Genomic DNA, 27,336 nt, shown 5'->3' on the forward strand with positions numbered 1-27,336 from the left:
ATCGTGCAAAAGTTCATTTATTTCAGTAATGCAACGTAAAAGGGGAAACTAATATATGAGATAGACGCATTACATGCAAAGCAAGATAGTTCAAGACATGATTTGTCATAAGTGCGATGATTATGACTTACAGCTCATGAAAATCCCAAATCCACATTCTCAGTAAATTAGAATGTTACATGCAATCAAAAAAACAAGGAGTCTACATAGAACAATATCGGCCCTCTGAAAAGTATAAGCATGCATATGGACTCAGTACTTGGTTTGGACCCCTTTTGCAGCAATTACTGCCTCAGCCTGTGGCACTGCTGAGGTGTTATGGAAGACCAGGAGCCTTCAGCTCTTCTGCATTATTCGGTCTCATGTCTCATCTTTCTGTTGGCAATGCCCCATAGATTCTCTATGGGGTTCAGGTCAGGCGAGTTTGCTGGCCAATCAAGCACAGTAATCCCATGGTCTTTGAACCAGGCTTTGGTGCTTTTGGCAGTGTGGGCAGGTGCCAAGTCCTGCTGGAAAATGAAGTCAGCATCCCCATAAAGCTAATCTGCGGAAGGAAACAAAGTGCTCCAAAATCTCCTGGTAGACGGCTGCGTTGACCCTGGGCCTAATGAAGCACAGTGGGACCAGATGACATGGCTCCCAAAAGAAACTTCACACTAGACTTCAAGCATCTTGCAGTATATGCCTCTGCATTCTTCCTCCAGACTCTGGGTCCTTGGTTTCCAAATGAGATGCAAAAGTTGCTCTCATCAGAAAAGAGGACTTTTTTTCTTTAGCCCAGGTAAGTCGCTTCTGACGTTGTTTGTTGTTCAGGAGCGGCTTGACAAGAGGAATACGACATCTGAAGCCCATGTCCAGGATGCGTCTGTGTGTGGTGGCTCTTGATGCACTGACTCCAGCGTCAGTCCACTCCTTGTGAAAGTCCCCAACACATTTGAACGGCCTTTTCATGACAATCCTCTCCAGGCTGCAGTCATCCCTGCTGCTTGTGCACCTTTTTATTCCACACTTTTCTCTTCCACATAACTTTCTATTACTGGGCTTTGATACAGCACTTTGGGAACATCCAACTTCCTTCGCAATTACCTTTTGAGGCTTCCCCTCCTAATGGAGGGTGTCAATGATGGTTTTCTGCACAACTGTCAGGTCAGCAGTCTTCCCCATGATTGTGATTCCTACTGAATTGCATGATTTTGCTATTACATGACGAAAAGTCATGATTTTATTAAAGACACGGAGGCGAGTATTGCATATCCCTTTCTTTACTGTTGACAAATAGCAGCAAAGGAAACAAACAGAATGAAAAAAGAATGAACATGTGATAACATAGGCCCCTCCCCCCTCAGGTCCCAGTATAACAGGCAGCACTTCCCTTCCATTTCCCTCTTTCTGCAGATGCGACCAAAGAACAATGTCCATAACTAGAGTAGTGTGAGAATAAAGTCCCAAGGTAATAGCATAAAACCGAAGAAGGTATAACATCAAAAACTGGGAAGTGTGACCGTAGAATCCATAGGACTGATGGAGGACAGCGGGAGGAGACCAATAAACCGGACCATTGCTAGATGTCTTGCCGGATTAAGCTGTGAAGATATAAAGGACAGGAGCCAACAGGTTAAAGTCGATACTTGCAACTAGTTACAAGGTTACACCAGTGAGAACAAAGACCCCCGTATGTACAGTCCCACAAAACAATTAATAGTAACATATCCAGTATTATTGAAAACAACAAAGTCTAAGGACGGCCCCACTTACCGTATCAAACTATACTATGCGGCGTGTCGTGGTATGAGTAATTTGGGTGGGGAGATACATACTTACCAGCGTGTAAGAATAACAAAAAGGGTGGGGCAATACTCGCCTCAGTGTCTTTAATAAAATCATGACTTTTCGTCATGTAATAGCAAAATCATGCAATTTTATAACAAGACACAGAGGCTCATATTGCAAGTTTAAAGCTGATCCATTACCACAGCGAATGTGTGTGGGGCCGGCCGAAAGTAGAATTCTCGGAAGGTAGACTCCCTAGACCAATCAGCTGTTCTCATAATGTCTTCTAGGCGGGCGCCCGCCGACATCATAGAAGAGGCTGATGCCCCCCGTACTGAATGGGCGCCAAACACTGTAGTGTCAATGCCCGCTTGGGCCAGCAGCCATTTCACCCAGCGTGACAAGGTAGTGCTGGAAACTGGGTGAAAAGGAGGACGGAAAGATAAGAACAACTGATGAGAGGCAGTAGAGCGGTGTGGTTCGGTGCGAGATTCATATTCACGAAGGCAGGTCACTGGGCATAGCGAAGGAGAGGCAGGGAAACTAGGGTAGGATACCGCTTTGATGGAAGTCTTAGTGCGCCTGCTGATGTTAAAAGTTACCCCGTCCGGGGTGTATGACTTGGCATCGACGTCCAGTGCACTGACATCCGAGACTCTCTTGCATGAGATGAGACAGAGCAGGCACACCAATTTGGCGGACAGCTGTTTGAGGGAGAGTCCTGCGTTAGCGGGCCAGGATGAGAGGAAAGCCAATACAACGGAAACATCCCAGGTCGTGGAGTAGCGGGGCCTGGGCGGCCTTGAAAATCTAGAACCCTTGACGAGTCGGCACACTAGAGGGTGTTGTCCCGCGGGGCGGCCCTCGAAACCTTGGTGAATCGCCGAGATAGCGGAACGGTAAAGGTTAATAGTCCTGTAAGCCTTACCGGCTTCGAAGAGAGACGTCGGGAACTGCAGGATCGTTGTTACAGGGGCCGAAACGGGATCCTCGTTCCGAGCCATGCACCAGCCAGCCCAAGCTCGCCAAGCTGACCCATATGCCCGTCTAGTGCCGGGAGCCCATGCTGCTGCCAATAAGTGTCTAGTTGCGTCCGAAACTCCTTGGATTTCCCAGGGTCCCCGGAGATTCGCCATGCCAGAAGTGGGAGAGAGCCCTCTAGCCGGAGGGGATGATAGCGTCCCGTCGGGTCTTGCAGCAGGTCGTGGTGTCCCGGCAGGAGTCGAGGATAGTCCAACGTCATCTCGAGCATTTGGGGAAACCAAGACTGCGTTTCCCAGAATGGGGTGACCATGACTAGTTCCGCCCGGTGTTTGCGGGCCTGCAGGAGTGAGCGAGGGATCATGGAAAACGGGGGGAAGGCATAGAGGAGGCCTCCCTTCCAATCTTGTAGGAAGGCATCCACTGCCTCCGCCATTGGGTCCGGCCTCCAGCTGAAGAAGCGTGGGAGTTGGGCATTGAGCCGGGAGGCGAAAAGGTCTATGGTAAATGGTCCCCAGAGAAACGATATATTGGAGAACACCTTCCTGGCTAATCTCCAGTCGCTGGTGTCTGAAAGATAACGTGAACCCCAGTCCGCCTGGACGTTGTGCAGACCAGGTAAGTACTCCGCGTAGACCATCAGGTTCCGTTCCAGGCAGAATTCCCAAAAGTCTTTCGCCAATCTGGCCAGGACCGCCGACTGTGTACCACCCAGGTGGTTGACATATCTCACCGCCGAACCATTGTCCATGCGGAGCCGAATACATGATAGGGCACGGTCCTTGGCGAAGCTGCGGATGGCGAAGGAGCCTGCCAGAAGTTCCAGGGCATTGATGTGTAGTCGGGCTTCGGACTCCGACCACCGGCCCCCAGTTGAGATTCCCTCGCAGTGGGCTCCCCAACCGTGTAGACTCGCATCCGAGTCGATCGTGAATTCTGGCATTGAGCCGAAGATGGCTTTGCCATTCCATGCAGACAGGTTGAGAATCAACCATCGCAACTCGTCTTTCGTCTCGTTGTCCAGAGATACCAGGTCTGCGTAGGATGCCCCGGCTCTTAGGTGAGCGATCTTTAGGCGCTGTAGCGCTCGGTAATGGAGTGGGCCTGGGAACACGGCCTGGATTGAAGAGGCCAGCAGGCCTATGAGGCGTGCCAATTGGCGTAAGGTGAGCTGGGGCCGGATAAGGGCCCTGCGTAACTCTTTGCGGATGGATCGAATCTTGGATATCGGGAGACTCAGCGTTGCTGCCCCCGAATCCACTTGGAATCCTAGGAATTCCAAGCGGGTGGCGGGGGTCAGGCATGACTTCTCCCAGTTGATTATGAAACCTAAGCGTGACAGGAGGTTTATGGCTAGTCGTAGATGTGTGAGGAGGGTGGAACGCTCCTGAGCCATGAGGAGAATATCGTCTAGGTAGACGATTAGCCGAACTCCTCGACTGCGTAGCCAGGCCATAACAGGCCGTAGAAGCTTTGTGAACCACCACGGGGCTGAGGATAGGCCAAAGGGCAGACAGGTGAACCGCCATGTTTCGTGTCGCCAGTAAAAGCGTAGGAGGTCCCGAGAGGCCTCCGCTATTGGCACTGTCAGGTACGCGTCTTTTAGGTCTAGTTCGCTAGCCAGTCTCCGTGGAGGAGGAGATCCCTTAGCAGGTGAATACCCTCCATCTTGAAATGGCGGTACCTGACTACGGCATTGAGGGGGTGCAAATTTATGACTGGCCTCAATTGGCCGCCTTTCTTTTCCACTAGGAAGATATTGCTTATTACGCCCGCAGGGTTGGGGGGTGCTAGTTCGATAGCCCCTTTGAACCGGAGGGTTGAAAGTTCTTCGTCGATCCGACCGCGATCCTGGAGGGAAAAGCGGATCGGTCGAGGAGGGGGAATGTGTGTGGGGCGGCAGGTGAGTTCTATATTGAAACCCCGAATAGTGGTCAGTACCCAGGGATCTGAAGTGATTTGTGACCAGGCTGGGAAAAAATGTTGGAGTCTGCCCCCTATGTAACCCGGAGAAGAAATGTGTGGTATGAGGCAACTCACCGTATGGTCGTCTTGAGCTTGGGTTACCCCGAAGACCTCTGGATCGCCATTGACGTCCGCGGGATGGAAAAAACATGGGGCGGGAGGTCTCCTGGTACTGGTTATAGTGTTGAAAGGAGCCTCTTCCCGTGCCACGGGATTGGGGGTAGCTGCGGACGGACAGACGGCTCCTGAGTCTGCCGGCCCTGGTAGAGACCCGCCCCTGGAATACTCGCCTCATGGAGGCCTGGGCCTTGTCTAGAGCCATGAATGCTCCCACAAAACGCCCTAAATCGTTAATGAAGGAATCTCCGAAGAGGAGTCCTTGGGCGTCTTTGCCCGCTTCCGTAAGGGCGAGGTTGGCCAGTTTGGGCTCAATTTTGAATAATATGGCTTTACGCCTTTCTATAGATAGGGAGGTATTTACGCTCCCAGCAATACAAATTGCTCTCTGGACCCCAACCTCTAAGGTCTTCAGGGTCGACCATGCGGTTCTCCGCTCTGGCGTCTTCCGCCAAGTCAAATAGTTTGGCCAAAGGTCCGAATATGTCCAGGTGCTTGTCCTGGCAGGACTTCAAAGCGGACTCCAGTCCTTTACGGGGATTCCAGCCCAGTTTAGTGAGGAACTGAGTCATTTTGGGGTCAACCTCTGGGTTGTCACACACCTTGTTGGGCACCAGAGGCCTAGGACACTCCGCCCTCAATTTGTTGCGGGCCGCCTTGCTTAAGGGTTTTCTGACCCAATTTTCCAGGTATGTGGCAACGTGGTCGGCCGGGAGCCACTCCGCCGACCTCGGATGGTGAAGGTCATCCGGGTCGAAGAGTGGGACCCCCGAAGGATCCACGAGGGAGGGCCCCGCAGCCGCGGGGTTCCCGGTCCCTGTCTCGCCTCCGGGCATCTCTGCCTGAGCAGAGGAAAGGAGGTCAAGAGCGCCATCGGCGGAATCCGCATCAGAGTCGGTATCCGACTCGTTCATAGCCTCCTCATTTGACCCGATTTCTGAGTCGGTGTCGCTCTCAATCTGTGCTCTGGCACATTTCCATAGCCGCGCCCGTTCTGCCTGGCGCGGAAAGGCTCTTTTGCGTGGATGGGACACGCTTTCTGGGGCGACCGAAGGTACGCCAGTCATGGTGTTTCTGGAGGCAGAGGAATGTTTGGACTTACGGGCAGCCTTTTTGAAATCCTCTTTAGACACCTCTCCCTGGGGTGTCAAGGTGCCCGAGAGTTGCTTGTCTGAAGGACGGGGCAAGAGGGCTTGTGAAATGGTGTGGGAGAGGGTGGAGGACATAGACCCCATAGCAGCCATAATGGCGTCTGTTACTGAGCGCTGTAGCGCTAGAAACTGTGGCCCACCGGGGTGGGTATTTCCATCCGCCATAGAAGGCGAGATATCTGAGGTGACAGGGGCCTCAGTTCTGATTAGTGGGGTATCCGACTCCCCAGAGTGAGCGGACCCAGCAGATAGTCTGGGTTTAGGCATGATGTGGAAACTAGCAGGGTAATAGGAAAAATAAAGGACGTATGGGTTAGTCACCCAAACAAACTAAGCAAGGAAAAAACGCTCTCACCAGGGCCCAGACCAGTGACACACTAAGAGGTAGGGACAGGATGTCAGAAAATGGACGCCGGGAATCTCGCGGGATTCGCGGCACCCGCGAGATACGCGGTAAAACTATCAAACAAGAAGGAGTGCGCAGAAAGGCGCTCGAGCAGAAGAAACAGACAGGAGACAAGACTACATAAGCAGGGGAGGTCTGGGCCCTGAGGCTAGTGTATAAAGAGACAAATACTAACCTTAGAAATAAAAAGACTAAATAAGTGGATAAATAAATACATGTAAATAAGAGAAAATTATCAATGAACAAATCAGTATATAAGAGAATATGAGGAAAAAATATGGCATGTACTTATCTTTGTGTCAGAGCAGCAAAGAAAGAGGGAAATGGAAGGGAAGTGCTGCCTGTTATACTGGGACCTGAGGGGGGAGGGGCCTATGTTATCACATGTTCATTCTTTTTTCATTCTGTTTGTTTCCTTTGCTGCTATTTGTCAACAGTGGAGAAGCAGACCTGGTGGGTCAGAATAAATTGGGCGCCCCCTAGTTGGGGGCCGTTGGGGGCCAAGGTTTTGAATCTGTAGATCCAAAAACACTCTTTTGAGCAACATGTGATCCAGGTCACCCCCTCTATGGCCTACAGTCACCTTTTCAATACCTGCAAACCTTACTCCCTTAGGGTCACCAGAGTGTTGGTTTCTTATGTGTCTTGCCACAGGAGTATCCCTCAGACTTCTCACGGAGTGTATATGCTCCATAATGCGTCTTTTGAAGGGGCGGATTGTTTTGCCCACATATCTGAGGCCGCATGTGCATATCAGGAGGTACACTATACCTTTGGTGCAGCAATTAAAAAATTGCTTAACACTGCAGGCTACTTGATCGCACGAGTCCTTAAGATGTTTGGAGTCTCTGCAAATGTAGCTACATGCCACACATTTGCCACATTTATACGTGCCCTGTAAAGATAGCCAGTTGCACCCGGCTTTTTTAGAGGATAAATGGCTTGGCACTAGTGTCTCCTTTAACGTGTTCTCTCTATTATAACCTCCTATATATTTGTTTTGTTTTTTTCTTTTTTGTTTATCGCTTATCTGCGATCCTACTATAGGTCAATATACCTTTTTATACAGCATTCATTAAAGGTTATGTTTTACCCTCTGTATATATGCATGGATTTCCACTAGGGGGCGCCCAATTTATTCTGACCCACCAGGTCTGCTTCTCTATTTTCATACAATTGTGTAAGGGTTACCCCCTGGTCTGGTCGCCCCCGGACACACATGAAGTCTTTTCCCCTTGCTGGGAATCGCACTCATTTCTTTCTTACTTATTTGTCAACAGTAAAGAAAGGGATATGCAATATGAGCCTCCGTGTCTTGTTATAAAATCAGACTGAGAGACCATTTAAAGGCTCAGAAACACTTTGCAGGTGTTATGGTTTACTTAGCGGATTAGAGTGGGACACTGTGAGCCTAGAATATTGCACCTTTTCACAATATTCTAATTTACTGAGACTGTGGATTTGGGGTTTTCATGAGCTGTAAGCCATAATCATCGCACTTATGACAAATCACAGCTTGAACTATATTGCTTTGCATGTAATGCGTCTCTTATATAAGCTTCCCCTTTTACGTTGCATTACTGAAAAAAATGAACTTTTGCATGATATTCAAATTTTTCGAGTATCACCTGTACCTCCTTAACAAATGTGAGAAACTGCTGATCATATATACCTCAATAGCAATGTGAGAAACTGCTGACCATAAATAAATATATATATATATATACATACATACATATATACATATATACATACATACATACATACATACATACATATATACATACATATATATATATACACACACACCTCAATAGCAATGTGAGAAACTACTGATCATATATATACCTCCATAACAATGTGAGTTGGGGAGCATTTTAATTAAAATTTCACATACAACAGGCATTATAGATGCATGCCAATTGCATAGTTAAAGACAACAAGGGAGGCTCATTTACTTCTGTTACTCAGTTTAAAATGAGCCCAACCCTCATTGTGGTTGCATTGCATGTGTGTGTGTGTCTTTGTTACCCATCGAAATAGGAACATTAGTGCATATGCTGTCATACACAGCCTTAAAAGGACCACTATAGGCACCCAGACCACTTCAGCTCAATGAAGTGGTCTGGGTGCAGGTCCATCTAGGGTTAACCCGGCAGCTGTAAACATAGTTTACATTAGGGTTAATCCAGACTTTAGTGGCTGTCTCAATGACAACCGCTAGAGGCACTTCTGCGCTTCTCATTGTGAAAATCAATGAAAAGATGAGCCGTCCATATCCTTTCATTAAATTTTCAAAAGAAATTGATTTGTTAAATGAATATATAAAAAGAAAAGGAGAAAAACAATTCCTACCTTTAGTATAGGACAGGATCCAAGCCATATACATTCACTTTGGTTTAAACAGTAATTCTGGTGTTACTCTGTGCAGAGAGTGAAGCAAGAAAGACCATAGAGACTATAAAGAGGTTTTCAAACACGGTCCTACCCAGGGTGCATGTACATGGTCTGGTCATATACTAAAAGGTAGGCATGTGTCCAATTCAAACAGATAGATGTTGGATCAGCGCTTATATGATCAACCTGAAGCAAAGAAAAGTGTAGGGCTGCAACCTATGAAATATGTGGTTCCCTCACAAACCCTCAAAAAAGGAATAGTAGACAAAAAAAGGCTAATAGGTCGCGCCACAATAAACTAACGTAATATAAACTGCAGTAATGTACTTATATATATCAAACAGAGCAAAATTTACAATAGTCCTGATAAAAAATAGACAGGTAGAGAACCAGGTAGACTTGCAGGAGCTTGAGTTTGATGTGGGTCTGTATAGGTTGTGGATCTTAAAATGGTTTTTAAGTTTTCTTGGTTCAGATTAGAATATGTGAACACAGAAAGAAAAACTCCAACAGTGCAAATTGCAACTGACAAACTGGAAAAAGAAAACTTCACAGCAGGGTGGTATTTACACTCACCTATTGGAGAGCTAGAACTTTATTTACCGTACTTAAAATAAATAAAAAATGAAATAAAATACTATAAAAGAAATTTAAAATGATAAGAAAAAGGTATTTGGCACAGTTTAGAAGGCCAATATTGCTTTAATAATACACATACAAATATATTAAGAAAAAATCAGAGAGAAGGTATAGCTTATGGCGCTAAAGAACAGCTGCTGAGACACACTAGTGGGATTTAATCACAAAAAGTCGCACAGAAATAAAGAACACAACAAGTACCAGAAAGTGTGCAGCGCTATTAACACATATGCAAAAAATATATGGTGTATTCACCCAATGTGCATATATATGTAAACAGTAAATACCCAATTGGAATGTATATCAGTGGGTCAGTAGGTATCACTCCTATAAATAAAAGATAAGAAAAACCATAGCATAATACTGCATAAGTAAATCAGTTCAATGCAGCAGTCTTTATGGTCTCACTCACATGGGTTGGAGCCTGTTATCACACTGGCTCAGGTAATATCGCTTTAAAAGGAGTCTTTCACCGGTTTTCAAACGAATGGAGCTTGATCCGTGCTCGTGGCTGGCATCAAAATACCTTGAATGTAAGATTTTATATGCTTTTGTAATAAATGATACTTTTGATATATTCTTATTTGGTGTTTGCCTATCTTACATGTGAGTGAGACCATAAAGACTGCTGCATTGAATTGATTTACTTATGCAGTATTATGCTATGGTTTTTCTTATCTTTTATGTATAGGAGTGATATATATTTTCCAAAGAACTTTCCCACGCTTGTAAAATGACAAAGAGCACTCTGATTGGCTTAAACCCACCAATCAGAGTGTTCTTAGGCTAACTGCAGGGCGGGGCAAGGCTTTATAAGCCTTGCCCCGCCCTGCGGAGCTCAGTCTGCAGGGAGCCCTCCATGGGTGAAGATGGATTATTTTTTGTGCGCTCGGGTTTTTTATTTTTCGTCAGGGTTTTTTTTTGCGCCAGGGTTTTTTTTTGCGCTCGGGTTTTTTATTTTATTTTTAGTTCAACGGCTATGATGGTTTTTTATTTGGCCTGAAATTTTTTTTATTTGGCTGAAAATGAAGATTTTAGAAAAAAGAAGACGTCGAATGGTAAGTTTAATTTTACTTTACAGGTTAGCAATTTTATTCCCCCCTCACTATTTTTTAGGGTGAGGGGGGTAGGTAGGGGCATTTTTTATTTGGGTGGGGGGTGGGTGACTAGGGGCTTGGGCACACCTAGTCACCTTCATGGGGGGGGGGAAATTTACTTAGTGCCCCCACCCGCCGCCCAGGGGTGGGGGCGGGGGGAGGACAGTAGGTCCCCCCCCATTATCGTTATGGCCCCCACCCGCCGCCCAGGGGTGGGGGCCGGGGGGGAGGACAGTAGGTCCCCCCCCCCCTTTACCATTAGGGCCCCCACCCGCCGCCCAGGGGTGGGGGCCGGGGGCTGGAGGACAGTAGGTCCCCCCCCCTTACATATTGCAAGGAGGGAGCTGCACGCCGGTAGCTCCCTCCTTGTAATAAACCGAACAAACAAACGAACACTGATACACAGTGTTAGTTTGTTCGTCTGATTTTTTCTATTCATTCATTCGTCTGTCTGATGAATGAATGGGTGAAATTCCCGTTCGCATGTCCAGATGTTTCACTGGGCATGTGCGGGAATCTCAGGGCTATCTAGTGTGGGTAGATGACGTGTCCCACAGGGACTTCACCTACCCACACAAAGATGGCGGCACCCTGAATATAGATCGGGGCAGAAAATAAAGAATAAAAAATAGGTAATGTGGGGGGCATAGGGGCATTTGGGGGTGACTAGGGGGTCGATTGGATGTAGTTGAGGCGGGAGGGGGGGTTAAAAAAAAAACGGAATTCGGCATGACAGTGCCGCTTTAATATTTGAAAATGCAAAAAACTAATTTGAACGCAAATTTTGGCCAGTGTTTGTGACTAAGTGGCTATTAAAAAAAATAAACATACCCTATTTGCAATACCCTGGGTTGTCTACTATTGCAAATGGTATGCCATCATGGAGATAATTTTAATTCCTGGGCTACCATACGGTCTCAAAGGCAACCTGGCGAAATTTAATGTGAAAAAACGGAAACGCAAACCTTATATTTGACTCTGTAACTTTTGAAAACACCATAAAACCTGTACATGAGGGGTACTGTTATACTCAGGAGACTTCGCTGAACACAAATATTAGTGTTTCAAAACAGTAAAACGTATCACAACAATTATATCGTCAGTGTAAGTGCCATTTGTGTGTGAAAAATGCAAAAAATGTCACTGTCCCTGACGATATCGTCTTTGTAATATATTTTACTGTTTTGAAACACTAATATTTGTGTTCAGCGAAGTCTTCCGAGTAAACAGTACCCCCCATGTACAGGTTTTATGGTGTCTTGGAAAGTTACAGGGTTAAATATAGTGCTAGCAAATTAAATTCCCTATAGTTTCAGCATGGGTTGTCAGGCAGTTCCCGCTAATTGTAATTAATAAAATGACCTAATTATGTAAAATTATTACATAAATATATGCGTAGAATTATTATATATAGGTGTGTATATATGTATATATATATATATATACCCCTAATTAGCCTAAGAACACTCTGATTGGTGGGTTTAAGCCAATCAGAGTGCTCTTTGTCATTTTAAAATTCCAAAGAACTTTCCCACGCTTGTAAAATGACACAGAGCACTGTGATTGGATGGATTTCAAGCCATCCAATCACAGTGCTGTGTCATTTTACAAGCGTGGGAAAATTCCAAAGAACTTTCCCACGCTTGTAAAATGACAGAGCACTCTGATTGGCTTAAACCCACCAATCAGAGTGTTCTTAGGCTAATTGCAGGGTGGGGCTCAGTCTGCGCGGAGCCCTCCATGGGTGAAGATGGATTATTTTTATGTGCGCTCGGGTTTTTTCTTTTTCGTCAGGTTTTTTTTTTTTTTGCGCTCGGGTTTTTTATTTTATTTTTAGTTCGACGGCTATGATGGTTTTTTATTTGCCCTTTTTTGGGGCTGAAAAATGAAGATTTTAGAAAAAAGAAGACGTCGAATGGTAAGTTTAATTTTACTTTACAGGTTAGCAATTTTATTCCCCCCTCAATATTTTTTAGGGTGAGGGGGGTAGGTAGGGGCCTTTTTTATTTGGGTGGGGGGTGGGTGACTAGGGGCTTGGGCACCCCTAGTCACCTTGATGGGGGGGGGGGGGAATTTACTTAGTGCCCCCACCCGCCGCCCAGGGGTGGGGGGCAGTAGCCCCCCCCCCTTATTACTATGATGGCCCCCACCCGCCGCCCAGGGGTGGGAGGACAGTAGGCCCCCCCCCTACTATTATGGCCCCCACCCGCCGCCCAGGGGTGGGGGCCGGGGGGGGAGGACAGTAGGTCCCCCCCCTCTTATTACCATTATGGCCCCCACCCGCCGGCCAGGGGTGGGGGCCGGGGGAGGGAGGACAGTAGGTCCCCCCCCCCCTACTACTATCATGGCCCCCACCCGCCGCCCAGGGGTGGGAGGACAGTAGGTCCCCCCCCCCCCCCCTTATTACCATTATGGCCCCCACCCGCCGCCCAGGGGTGGAGGACAGTAGGCCCCCCCCCTCATTATCTTTATGGCCCCCACCCACCGCTCAGGGGTGGGGGCCGGGGGGGGGGGACGACAATAGGTCTCCCTCCCTTATTTTTCTTTACAGCCCCCACCCGTCGTTTAGGGGTGGGGGGCAATATTTTTATTTATTTTTTTACAGTGAGCAGCCACAGGCTGCTCACTGCTTACTAGACATGCCCCTACTCGCGGTATAGCGAGTAGGGGCATATTATTTACTAATACCAAGTCATTTTTACTTAGTGTTAGTAAATTTGGCTGAAAGACCAATTTAGGTCTTTCAGCCTTTTAGTAGATAGCTCCCTGATACCATGGGAATTAGGGAGTTATCTACTAAGCGGCTGCAAGATGCAGCCACAGCAATGAATAGGATCGGAGTTTCATTCATTTGAATGAAATTCCGATCCGAACAAAGTACCGAATTGCATCCTAACACCAATGGAGAAACAGTGCTCATTCTGTTAGGATGCAATTCGGCAGTTTTGCCGGCGTTCTGTCTAAGTGACAGGACGTTCGGCAATACTGACAGGAAGCATTGTGGGAACTGGGAGGAAAGCTAGGGATCATGGGAAAATTGCTCTGACCAGCGGAAATGAAGCACACTTTGCTCCTCCGCTGGTCAGAGCTGGTCAAGCGGAGGAATCCTCCATAAGACAGAGTCCCTACTCTGTCTTATGATTTTAAAGAAAACTAAAGAAGACAGGAAGAAAAGAATAACAGATCCCGAGAGAGGGGGAGAAGAGGAAGAGATTGAGGAAAGGTAAGTTCGGCATGACAGTGCCGCTTTAACACTAACTTTGGCCAGTGTTTGTGACCAAGTGGCTACTAAAAAAGACTGGACATACTCCATTTGCAATACCTTGGGTTGTCTACTTTTGCAAATGGTATGCCATCATGGGGGTAATTCTTATTTCTGGGCTACCATATGGTCTCAAAGGCAACATACCGTATATACTCTAGTATAAGCCGAGTTTTTCAGCACATTTTTTTGCATTGCCATAATACAGAGGGAGAGGGGGCTGCAGAGATCGTTACTTACCTGTCCTGCAGCTCCTGTCAGCTCTCTCCTCCTCCGCGCCGTCCGTTCAGCACCTCGGTCAGCTCCCACTGTAAGTCTCGCGAGAGCCGCGGCTCTCGCGAGACTTACAGTGTGACCTGACAGAAGAGCTGACCGGACGGCGCGGAGGAGGAGAGAGCTGACAGGAGCTGCAGGAGAGGTAAGCAACGCTCTCTGCAGCCCCCCTCTCCCCCCCACTGAACCACCAATGACACTGGACCACCAGGGAGTAAGAGCCCCCCTCCCTGGCCAGCAAGCAAGCAGGGAGGGGGGATGGAAAAATAAATTAAATAATAATTAAATAAAAAATAATAAGAAGAAATAATAATGAAAAAAAATATAAAAATAATAATAAAAATAATAAGTAAAATAATAAAATTGCCCACCCCCCCACCACTGCAACACACACACACTGCACTCACACACACACACACACGCGCGCTGCACTCACACACACACGCGCGCTGCACTCACACACACACGCGCGCTGCACTCACACACACGCGCGCTGCACTCACACACACGCGCGCTGCACTCACACACACGCGCGCTGCACTCACACACACGCGCGCTGCACTCACACACACGCGCGCTGCACTCATACACACACGCGCTGCACTCATACACACGCTGCACTCATTATACACACACTGTAAATAAATATTCAATTAATATATTTTTTTTAGGATCTAATTTTATTTAGAAATTTACCAGTAGCTGCTGCATTTCCCACCCTAGTCTTATACTCGAGTCAATAAGTTTTCCCAGTTTTTTGGGGTAAAATTAGGGGCCTCGGCTTATATTCGGGTCGGCTTATACGGTAACCAATCTGGCGAATTTCAATGTGAAAAAACTGAAATATGTAACATGCTATATTTGACCCTGTAACTTCCCAAAACACCATAAAACCTGTACATAGGGGGTACTGTTTTACACGTGAGACATCACTGAATACAAATATGTGTATTGTATTGCAGTAAAAGCAAACAGTATTATGACATTCACAGTTAGAATGTCACGTAGAACTAAAAAAATTAGGGGTGCACCGAAATTCCGGCAGCCGAAAGTATCGGCCGAAAATGGACCTAATCCATTTCGGCCGATATTGGCAAATATCGGCAGAAAATAGGGCGGTCAGGCTGGCGGGCGCGCGAGGGAGCACTCTCCCCTGAGTGCTTCCTCTTCAGCTCCCTCGCGCACCGCAATGATACCGGAGCCGGAAGATGACGTCATCTTCCGGCGCCGGTATCAGTACGCGGCGCGCGAGGGAGCTGAAGAGGAAGCACTCAGGGGAGAGTGCTCCCTCACGCGCCCGCCAGCCTGACCGCCCGGTGACCGGCCCCCCAGGAGCCCAGCAGCACCACTGGACCCCAGGGAATCCCCTCAGCACTACAAAAGGTAAGGAGGCTGGGGGGATTAAATAATAAAAAAAAAAAGCGTTAGTGTGTGTGTGTGTGTTAGTGTTACAGTGTGTGTGTGTGTGTTAGTGTTACTGTGTGTGTGTGTGTGTTAGTGTTACAGTGTGTGTGTGTGTCAGTGAGTGTGTTACAATGTGTGTCTGTTACTGAGTGTGTTTGTGTTAGTGAGTCTGTTTGATGTCTGTTAGTGAGTGTGTGTTTGTCAGTGAGAGTGTATGTATGTCTGTCGCTCAGTGTTTCTCTGTCAGTAAATGTGTGTGTCTGTTAGCTAGTGTGTATGCATCTGTTCGTGAGAGTGTGTGTGTGTCTTCAGCACTTACCTTTCTCCAGCGCCGGACTCCCTTGGCGCTGGGGATCCCTCCGCCGCTCAGCTCCGAATGCGCATGCACGTCAAGAGCCGTGCGCGCATTCAAACCGCCCATAGGAAAGCATTACTCAATGCTTTCCTATGGACTTTCAGTTCGCTGAAGCTCCTCTAGCGGCTGTCAGTGAGACAGCCACTAGAGGCTGGATTAACCTTAAGTGAAACATAGCAGTTTCTCTGAAACTGCTATGCTTTCAGCTGCAGGGTTAAAACTAGAGGGACTTGACACCCAGACCACTTAATTGAGCTGATGTGATCTGGGTGTTTGTAGTGGTCCTTTGTGTGTGCATCTGCATGCACTGGTGTACATACCGCGGTCGCAGCCCTGCGACCAGGTGCCCGCCGCCATGTTTTGCGGCCCCATTGGTCATGTGTACGCCACTGCTCACCATCCACCCTGGTACCGCTGTGAGAAGACCGCACACTGCCGCCGCGCAACCTTCTAACCGGAAGTGCCGTGAGAGCAGTGGGGCAACCTGCTGTAAAACTACCCACATCGTGTATACCCACAAGTGTATAAAGAAATACACTTTAAGAAAACCTATCCTACTGCAAACATAGCCACATTCATTTATTAATTATATTCTGCACGTGCCAATCTGCCCAAAGTGCTTTCTTCAAGTCCCTAGTCCACATTTCTAAATCTTTATTATTAATAAATATTATTGGTATGGTATTCAATTATATATATATATATATATATATATATATATATATATATATATATATATATTATTCAGTCATATATAGCAAACAGGGTTAACAGATTTTTATTTATATTGTTTTTTTTAAAGCTATTCTGTCCAATTTCGGTGTGTTGCTCTCAATAAGTGTGGTTATTTATTTTATTGGCGTGTAGTTTTTCATATTTGATTTATAAATCCATGTAAAAGAATTTTATTAATAAAATCAAAGAAAAAGTATTTTAAAAGTATTTGGGCAAAAAAGCAGTTTCGGTTTCGGTCAAGGGCATCCTGAATTTTCGGTTTCGGTTTCGGCCCTGAATTTTCATTTCGGTGCACCCCTAAAAATTTTTTAAAAAAATCTTATTTTCTCTCATTTTTGTAATATTTTTTTCATATTAAATTATGTTCCATACCTAAATATTTGATGTTAAACCAAAGCCCCGTTTCCCCTGAATAAAATGATATATAATAAGTGTGGGTGCATTTAATATGAAAGAGGTGAATTACGGTTGGACAGACATGTAGTGCAAATGCCAGGTTTTGTTTACGTTTTTTTTTTATCACAACTTTTACATTTGGCTGCGGTCTTAACCCCTTCACGACGGGTGACGGACGAGGTCCGTCATCCTGGGGATGGCCTTAACGACGGGTGACGGACCTCGTCCGTCACGCGGTAAAATTAACGCCGCGATCGCGCAGTGCCGGCGATTGCGGGGTTAACGCTGTTGCTGGGTCCCTCTGAGTCAGGGGCAGACCAGCAACAGCAAATCGCGATGTCCCAGCACATGTGATCGCTGTAACAGCCAGTCACAGCGGTCACAATACTGCTGGGATATCTGATCCGCCTCCCTCCACCTCGTGTGGGTTTGTGAAGTGGAGAGAGACGGATCGTTGCAACATTGTGTTCCAGAAGAATAGTGAATATCTTTAAAAAGTTCCTAATCCCTTTCCCCTTCCTTAAAAAAAAATATTAACCATTTCCCTGCTGCTTGATCACTGCTAGCAGTGATCAATATACAGGTCACAGTACTTTACTGTGATCTATTTTTTTTTTTACACTTAAGGGTTAAATTTTATTTTTTTTGTAACCCTAAGGGGTTAAATTTTATTCCTTTATTTTAGCAATTTGTGATTTAGTTAGTTGGTGGGTGGAATTTAGTGGTAATTTGGGGAATTTAGTTAGGGGTTAAAAAAAAAAAAAAAAAAAGTTTAGTTATTTAGTTAAAGATTTCTTAGCTGTGTTAACTGTATTAAAAATGTTGCGAAAGTATAGCGCAGAGGAGGCTTATGCCCTGTTAGCCGCCGACTCAGAGGCGACCGACACTGCCTCAGAGAGTGACGCAGGGGACAGGGACTATGTGCCAGATAGTGCAGTAACATCAGAGGAAATCGCTGATTCCCCTAATGTTCAATATGGCGCAGATGACTGGGTACCCCCTAATCATTTTTCGCCAGACATCCCAGTGTTCACTGCCAATCCTGGCATACAGGCTGACCTGTCTGGCTATAATGCGCTGGATTGTATGGAGCTGTTTTTGGGGGATGATTTTTTGGGGAGGTAGTTACCCAGACGAATCTGTATGCGGAGCAATATCTTGCACGCAACCAAGACTCCCGAATCGCCAGGACAGAGAGATGGTACCCAACCAGTGTGCCAGAAATTAAACAATTCTGGGCACTGACCATGTTAATGGGGGTAGTTAAAAAGCCCACAATTAGAATGTACTGGACTAAAAATCCTATTTTTAATACCCCCATTTTTTCCCAGACTATGCATAGGGAGAGATATGAGGACATACTGCGTTTTATGCATTTTAATGACAATATGAAGTGCCCCCCAAAAGGTCATCCGCAGTATGACATTCTTTATAAAATACGCCCTCTAATTACCCACTTAAATGAAAAATTTGCCACTATTTACACCCCCAAAAAACAAATTTCAATTGATGAGTCCCTCATGAAATATAAGGGAAGACTGGGATTTAGACAATACATCCCATCCAAAAGATCCCGGTATGGGATAAAATTCTATAAATTATGTGAAAGTGGCAGTGGCTATGTATACACCTTCCGTGTATACGAAGGAAGGGATAGCCACCTTGATCCCCCAGGTTGCCCAGATACAGTAGGGACAAGTGGGAAAATTGTCTGGGACTTAATAATGCCATTACTCAACAAAGGTTATCACTTATACATCGATAACTTTTATAACAGCATCCCACTCTTACAAATGCTGTACTGTTTTGAGACCGTGGCCTGTGGCACTATCAGGAAGAGTCGCACAGGTTTCCCAAAGGCTCTAGCAGAAAAAAAATTAAAAAAGGGGGAAACAGCAGCTCTCTGCCAGAATGAACTGCTGGCACTCAAGTACCGCGATAAAAAGGAGGTTTTCATCCTAACTACGATCCATGGGGAAAACACTCGCAGGGTCGCAGTTCGTGGCAGAGAGGAACATAAACGGGTGCCAGTCTGCATTCAGCAATATAATCGGCACATGGGGGGAGTTGATCTATCCGATCAACTAATGCAGCCGTATCTAATCATGCGCAAAAACCAGGGCATGGTACAAAAAAGTGGGCATATATATAATGCAGACGGCAGTCCACAATGCCTTTATTATTTTTAAAAAAGGCAAATGCTGAGCTGAAATGCACATTCCTTTCATTTCAATTTCAGCTCATTTCTGGGTTACTTGAGTGCCACAGAGGGGGACCATCAGTGGAGCCTAGCAGAAGAATGGAGGCAGGTCACTTCTGCTTTAAGATTCCACCAACCCCTAAAAAACAAAACCCCCAGAAAAGGTGCAGGGTGTGTTACAAGAGGGGCGTAAGAGTTGAGACAAGCTATTACTGCCCTGATTGCCCCTCTCAGCCCGGCCTATGTATTGGCCATTGTTTTAAAGTTTTCCACACCCAGGCCGAATAAGCACACCCAGGCCGAATAGTCAACTGTCTGGTTACCAAATCTTGGCTTTGTCTCCCGTTTATCCTGTCTTCTCTGATCCTTGACCTCGGCTTGTCCTATCGTTGTTCCGTTTCTCTTTACCCCTTTGACTTCGGCTTGTACCTTGACTATTCTCTGCTTGTATAGCCCGGCCATTCTAAGGACCGGTATTACAAGTTTCTCTCTCTGTGTTCTCTCTCTTTGTGGTCTGTCTGTGTTTTGGAATCCGTGACAGCGTTGCCCGTGACACATTGTTGCACTAAGAGGACATAGCTGAGCAACATATTAGGTGTTATACTGCCATAGCACACATAAGGATTGCAAAATATACAGTAACATCTCCAAGTGTGTGTCAAAAAGGCAGAAAAAAATGCTAATTGCAACTAGACTTGGTACAAACTAACAAAGAAATGATTCTACGCTAAGGTTTAAAATATGCCTTTTGAAATGCCCTGGGGTGTCTACTTTAAGAAATGGTAGGCCTTTGTGGGGTAGTTTGAACTTAAAACCTGCTAAGATGCTTGGAAATTGCACATGGGCAGAGCGTCAAAATTCAAAGTTCGGTAAAAACTGATATGGCTTGGTCTCCAATGTGCCCCTTCAACATCCACATATCCCCAAAAAGGGTACACATGGGGGTATTGCTGCACTAAGAGGACATAGCTGAGCAACATATTAGGTGTTCTACTGCCATAGCACACATAAGGATTACAAAAAATACAGTAACATCTCCAAGTGTGTGTCAAAAAGGCAGAAAAAATGCTAATTGTAACTAGACTTGGTACAAACTAACAAAAAAATGATCCTACGCTAAGGTTTAAAATATGCCTTTTGAAATACCCTGGGGTGTCTACTTTAGGAAATGGTAGGCCTTCGTGGTTTTTTTTTTTTAACTTTCCAACTGCAATAATGCCCCAAATTGAAGCATAGGCCAATTAAATCCATCTCTCAAAATTGTACTGTAAATACTGAAATGGATAGGTCTCCTATATGGCACTATAGCTTCACGAAATAGTGCCAAAGACATACAATGGGGGTGTCATTTTACTCAGAAGACTTAGCTGAGCATAATTTGGGGGGTTTGAACTTAGTGGCAAATGTGAAATATACAAAATGCCTAGCAAAAATGCAATCCATAGGTAAAAAACGCACAAAATTATTTTTTACCACATACTTTGGCATATATTGGTGAAAAAATGGGGGCATGTTAAGGCACAATATGCACTTTATGAGATACCCTGGAGTGTCTACTTTTACAAATGGTAGGCCTTTGTGGGGTTTTTTTGAACAGTCAAACTGTTATAATACCCCAAATGGACACATAGGCTCATTAAATCCGTCTCTCAAAATTCTACTTTGAATACTGAAAAGGACAGGTCACCTAAATGGCACTGTAACTTCACGAAATAGTGCCAAAGACATACAATGGGGGTGTCATTTTACTCAGAAGACTTAGCTGAGCGTAATTTGGGGGGTTTAAACTTAGTGGCACATGTGAAATATACAAAATGCCTAGCAAAAATGCAATCCATATGTAAAAAACGCACAAAATTATTTTTTACCACATACTTTGGCATATATTGGTGAAATAATGGGGGCATGTTAAGGCACAATATGCACCTTATGAGATACCCTGGAGTGTCTACTTTTACAAATGGTAGGCCTTTGTGGTTTTTTTTTTGAACAGTCAAACTGTTATAATACCCCAAATGGACACATAGGCTCATTAAATCCGTCTCTCAAAATTCTACTGTGAATACTGAAATGGATAGGTCTCCTATATGGCACTGTAGCTTCACGAAATAGTGCCAAAGACATACAATGGGGGTGTCATTTTACTCAGAAGACTTAGCTGAGCATAATTTGGGGGGTTTGAACTTAGTGGCACATGTGAAATATACACAATGCCTAGCAAAAATGCAATCCATATGTAAAAAACGCACAAAATTATTTTTTACCACATACTTTGGCATATATTGGTGAAATAATGGGGGCATGTTAAGGCACAATATGCACCTTATGAGATACCCTGGAGTGTCTACTTTTACAAATGGTAGGCCTTTGTGGTTTTTTTTTTTGAACAGTCAAACTGTTATAATACCCCAAATGGACACTTAGGCTCATTAAATCAGTCTCTCAAAATTCTACTGTGAATACTGAAATGGATAGGTCTCCTATATGGCACTGTAACTTCACGAAATAGTGCCAACGACATACAATGGGGGTACCGTTGTACTCAGCAGAAGTAACTGAACACATAATAAAACTTTGTACAGGAATAGCACACACCAACTTTACAAAATACATTTGAGAAGTTCTTTGTTATAAGTTTGTGTGCGAAAACCCCCAAAAAACACAATTTTACTCCAATATTTAGCAGAGGTTGGCGGTAAAATGGCTACGTAGAAAGTGTCAAAACAACCTTAGGTAAATAGCCTGTGGTGTCTACTTTATATAAATATATACTTTTGTGTGGCAATTTTGTTTTCTTTTATGGCTATTAGGCTTACAATACAAACATACCAAATTCTAAAATCGCTCCACATTAAAATTTTATTTTACTCCTTGTGCTTTGTGACCTGTAACTACCAAAAAAAACTTAAAATCCCAGACACATTATATATTCTGTAAATCAGAACAAATAAATGAATTTATTTTTAATTACTTTCCTTAACCTGCACTAATTATGCACACATTATTATTGCAAAAACTGTAAAAAAAAAAACAATATTTTTCATTTTTTTTGCATTTTTCTGTATTTTTTTATAATAAGTAAGCATTTATATATATATATATATGTTATATCAAATTAATGCCCTTTCTGTCCTTTAAAAAACAGTATATAATATGTGCCGGTGCAATAAATGAGAGAGATGCAAATTGCAGTTGAACGCAAACAGCAAGAAAATGCAAAAATTGCTTGTGTCATTAAGCGTAAGTCAAGCTTCTGAAGCTCTGTCCTTAAGGGGTTAAGGGGTTAATAAAAACATTTTTCAGGAGAGGCAGTCACGTGATCGCGGCATATAGCAATCACGTTGTCAGCCCCAATTCATTATGGGAAAGGTATGCTGGGCGGGGAAGAGAGGGGGATCATGGATATTAACACGCCCCCTTGCTGGAGGTAAACACTGCCCCATCATGCATATTATTATGTGTATTATTATTGGCCTTCTAAACTTATATGTGCCATATACCTTTTTCTTATCTTAATTTTTTATAGTATTTTATTTCATTTTTTATTTATTTTAACCTGGTCATCCACTACATTGGAGTATTCACCTGCCCAAGAATCCTAGGTGGGGATTTTACCATCCATGCTATTACAGTGAGCAGTATATTCCTGCTCACTCAAATGTGAGTACTTTACTTTTCTATATTAACCTGCCTTATAAGAAATACAGTGGGCACTATATTTGGTTTTATTTCTTCCCAATACAGAGGACCTCTTCCGCCTAGACACACCCATATATCCTACCAGTGGGGGATCAACGCCACTGAATGCCAGTTATGCCTGAGCTAGTTCTAGCTCTCCATTAGGGGAGTGTAAATACCACCCTGCTGTGAAGTTTTCCTTTTCCGGTTTATTGTCAGTTGCAGTTTGCACTATTGGAGTTTTTCTTTCTGTATTCACATATTCTAACCTGAACCAAGAAAACTCTACTATTTCAAGATCCACAACCTATACAGACCCACATAAAACTCAAGCTCCTGCAAGTCTACCTGGTTCTCTACCTGTCCATTTTATATCAGGACTATTGAAAATGTTGCTCTGTTTTATATATGTAAGTACATTCCTGCAATTTATATTACGTTACAGTTTATTGTGGCGAGACCTATTTTCCTTTTTTATATGTCTAATTCAGTCTGCTTAAATTAGAATTTCTTATCTCCTGCTCTGTTGTATGCTAGAGCCTTATGTGTATGATTAATGTTCAATTACTAGAGCAAACAATTAAAAACTTCTAAAGTAAAGACACTGTGCTGTAAGATCTGACTAAAAAGAAAAGCAAAAACACAAAGACTGCATATACAGAAACATGATTAATTTAACAAAATTAAATGGCAGATTACTGAGACTGCAGGGGCTACACACAAAAACTGCTTCATTAAAGTGGCTCTGTCACGCCATGCTTTTATTTTCCCCAATCGCTTCCTCTTGCGTACTTCGTCTTTGTTTTTTTCCCATCCATTTGTAACTAAAAACACAAGACAATGTATGGACTACTTTTGGACCCGAATTTGCTGTGCCCACGAATGACAGATTGAGGTAAGTAGAGCTCACCATCCAGGGTCTTTGCAACTTCTGCAAAGTCCCCAGATGGTGACAGTGCCGCATTAACAGTTTTGGTACTTAAGAGTGTCCCTCTATATAAAGTGAATCATCATTAGATGCTTTGACTATATTCGCTTTTCTTTGGTCTTATTTTCAGAGTGGAGTATAAACGAATACCAATGATAAAGAGAACAAAATTTTACTTTTCAAATGTGATACATAAAGGACAAGTCACAAAAAAAGTAAAATAATATTGGTTATCTACTTTTGCTTCCTTTTTGTATTTGAAATGTTAACATATTTGAAAAGGCGAGTATTATCAGAATTTAATATATTTTGTGCAACTTTCTTGCACCATAACCAAGAGCGCCACTTAGCTAAGTGGACCTTGTGATCTATAAACATTCTGAAAGATAGATCCACCATTTGTATTGTTCAAAATCTTATTAAATAGGAATAAATTCAGTTGTTTAAATTAAGCTTATATTTTCATTTATAAATAGTTGGATTTGGTAGCCTACACTTTGTGATAAACGCAATCAGAGTAACCATTTCTGACAAAAGTCAACATGACACAAATCTAGACAATGTAAACACAATGACCAAGTGATTTATTTCTTGATTTAGATTCAAATAAAGCACAAGTAACTACCATACCAAGACGATTCAGTTTCCCCCCCCTTCCTTTACAGAAAACTTAAATTTACAACAACAGATCATTCAGAAAGACATTCTGACAAACTTAAGTTTATCAGAAATGGTTAGTTTTCTAATTAAGCCCTATTAACGTCACAGATAAACAGCAAAACATAGGGTACCAACATTTTCTATATACACCAAAATAAAATTACAATGAATACATACCTCTCCCCCAACAGCTGCTAAACAGAGACATTACACAAATTAAAAGACAAGCAACTTAATTGTGACAAATGCCATGCAATAAGAAAAAAAAAAACTCCAACAACATGTTGAAGAGGAAAAAACAAATCTATATTTGTACACTAAATTAGGTCCATGGTTTATTTTTCACTTTAAATAACTGGCCATGATATTTAATAAGCACTTAACATATGAATATATTAATGCCATATGCTTCCTACACTGGGTAGAGTTGGATTGTAGTAACAAATTAAAAATACTGAAGAGGTATCCTAGTTAGAATCATGCTTTACTAAGATGACTGCATCTCTAGAGTACCTTTATGTTGTTTTAAGTTGGGGACAAGGTAGACAGACCTAGAATATAGATGTACAGAAAATGGATTTACCGGCATCATTAAAATGATATGGTCAGACTAAACAGCATGACCCTTTATTGAAGAAGGAAAAAAAAAAACCAAATTAAGACATTGCTTATTTTACAGGAAGTTGGACATCTCAACATGTAAAAAGTGCATTATTTTTAGGACAGCACACATGTACTCAAAACATGCCAATTGAAGGTTACTTTGAAAAAGGCTTACCTTTCCTGTTAAAACGGAGGGGAATTCAGCATCAAATTTGTTGCTCAAGCCAAATCTATAAAGAGAAAAGAGAACATAGTCAGCTCCAAGCAGGCATCATATTTGCAAAACTATTCTATTTTAGAAGCCAAACTTCCCTATCCTAACAGCAAAATAATATGTTAAAGGCAGGTTGGTCACCTAAGAGACATTGATCTAAATCAGGGGCAGTCAACCATTTTCTACCTACAGCCCACTAATGTATCTTTCTTGATGGAAAAATGTCCTTACCGCCCACCAGTTTTCACGCAAGTGCAGAATATTTTTTAGAAATGAGGGTGTTAAAAAAAATAAAAAAAATTGTACGTACATTTCTTAAAAATTTCTACTGTATGCATGTTTATGTTTTTAACTTTTTAAAGTTTAATGAGAAAACAAAGTAAATGGTAATTACCTTTAACTAGTGATTAATGAGATCCTTGAAGGGACACTATAGTCACCTGTACAACTTTAGCTTAATGAAGCAGTTTTGGTGTATAGAACATGCCCCTGCAGCCTCACTGCTCAATTCTCTGCCATTTAGGAGTTAAATCCCTTTGTTGATGAACCCTAGTCACACCTCCCTGCATGTGACTTGCACAGCCTTCCATAAACACGTCCTGAAAAGATTCTTATCCCATGCTATGTTAATAGCTTGCTAGACCCTGCAAGAGCCTCCTGTATGTGATTAAAGTTCAATTTAGAGATTGAGATACAATTATTTAACCCCTTAAGGACGGAGGACGGTTCAGGACCGTCATCGGCATTTTTGCGTTGACGACCGGTGACGGTCCTGAACTGTCCTAACCGTTTAATGTACTTACCCGATCGCCGTCGTTCCCCCGGCGGCGATCGGCGGTGCTCCCGGTGTGGGGAGACTGCCTGCAGCCCAGACAGTCTTCTCCCCATGGCGGTTTAGGACCCCTGTGGCCATGTGATCGCCCAACAGGGCGACCACATGGTCACAATAGGTGTCCTAGTCTCTGCCTGCAGGGGGACTGTCTGTGCTGACAGGCAGTCTCCCTGCAACTGTAAAATCAAAAAAAAAATTTAAAGTGAAAGTTAATAAAAAAAAAAAATAAATTATATATGTGTATATATATATGACATATAGACATATATTATACCTATATAATATATGTCTATATATCATATATATATATATATATATATATATATATATATAATGTCATGCTAAGTGTATTTTTATATTAATATGTACATATATTAATATAAAAATACACTTATACTTAATTTACACATGTGTATATATAATATATATAATATATATAATAACTATATATATTGTATATATATATATATATATATATTATAAAATATGAATAAATAATTTTAATTAAATTAAAAAAAATTAAAATAATAATAAAAAAATGATATATCTATACGAAATGTTATTCTAACTATATTTTGATATTAATATATATATATATATATATATATATATTTATATCAAAATACACTTAGAATGAAATTGTATATATACCTATGTATATATAAATAAAAAGAATGCGAACTATTCATATGTCCATATACAAAATTACATAAATAATTATATAAATATACACGTAGACTTCAAATATATAAATATGCATATATATTTAAATTCTATGTGCGTATTTATGTAATATTTTTACATAATTAAGTTATTTTATTGATTGCAATTTAAGGGACCTGCCTGCCAACCCAGGCCGAAAGTCCAGAGAATTTAATTTGCTATCACTGTATTTTACCCTGTAACGTTCTACGACACCCTAAAACCTGTACATGGGGGGTACTGTTTTACTCGGGAGACTTCGCTGAACACAAATATTAGTGATTCAAAACAGTAAAACATATCACAGCGATGATATTGTCAGTGAAAGTTACTTTTTTTGCATTTTTCACACACAAACAGCACTTTTACTGATGATATAATTGTTGATACATTTTCCAGTTTTGAAACACTAATATTTGTGTTCAGCAAAGTCTCCTGATTAGAACAGGACCCCCATGTACAGGTTTTATAGCGTTTTTGAAAGTTACAGGGTCAATTATATGGGTCAAATATTTTTACATTGAAAATGGCCAGGTTGGTTACGTTGCCTTTGAGAGCGTATGGTAGCCCA

At 43.1% G+C, this 27,336-nt stretch overlaps 1 protein-coding gene across 1 annotated transcript in view; it reads right to left on the reverse strand.

Annotated features, from left to right (window-relative positions):
* LOC134572838 (cysteine-rich hydrophobic domain-containing protein 2-like) overlaps nt 1–27,336 on the reverse strand; it is a 47,033-nt gene that overhangs the window by 11,305 nt on the left and 8,392 nt on the right. Inside the window, exon 2 of the mRNA XM_063432079.1 lies at nt 25,193–25,247. Within this exon, the coding sequence (XP_063288149.1) occupies nt 25,193–25,247 (55 nt within the window). The remainder of the gene's footprint in view (nt 1–25,192; nt 25,248–27,336) is intronic.

Source organism: Pelobates fuscus, chromosome 9 (assembly GCF_036172605.1).
Source record: "Pelobates fuscus isolate aPelFus1 chromosome 9, aPelFus1.pri, whole genome shotgun sequence".
NCBI classification, from domain to species: domain Eukaryota; kingdom Metazoa; phylum Chordata; class Amphibia; order Anura; family Pelobatidae; genus Pelobates; species Pelobates fuscus.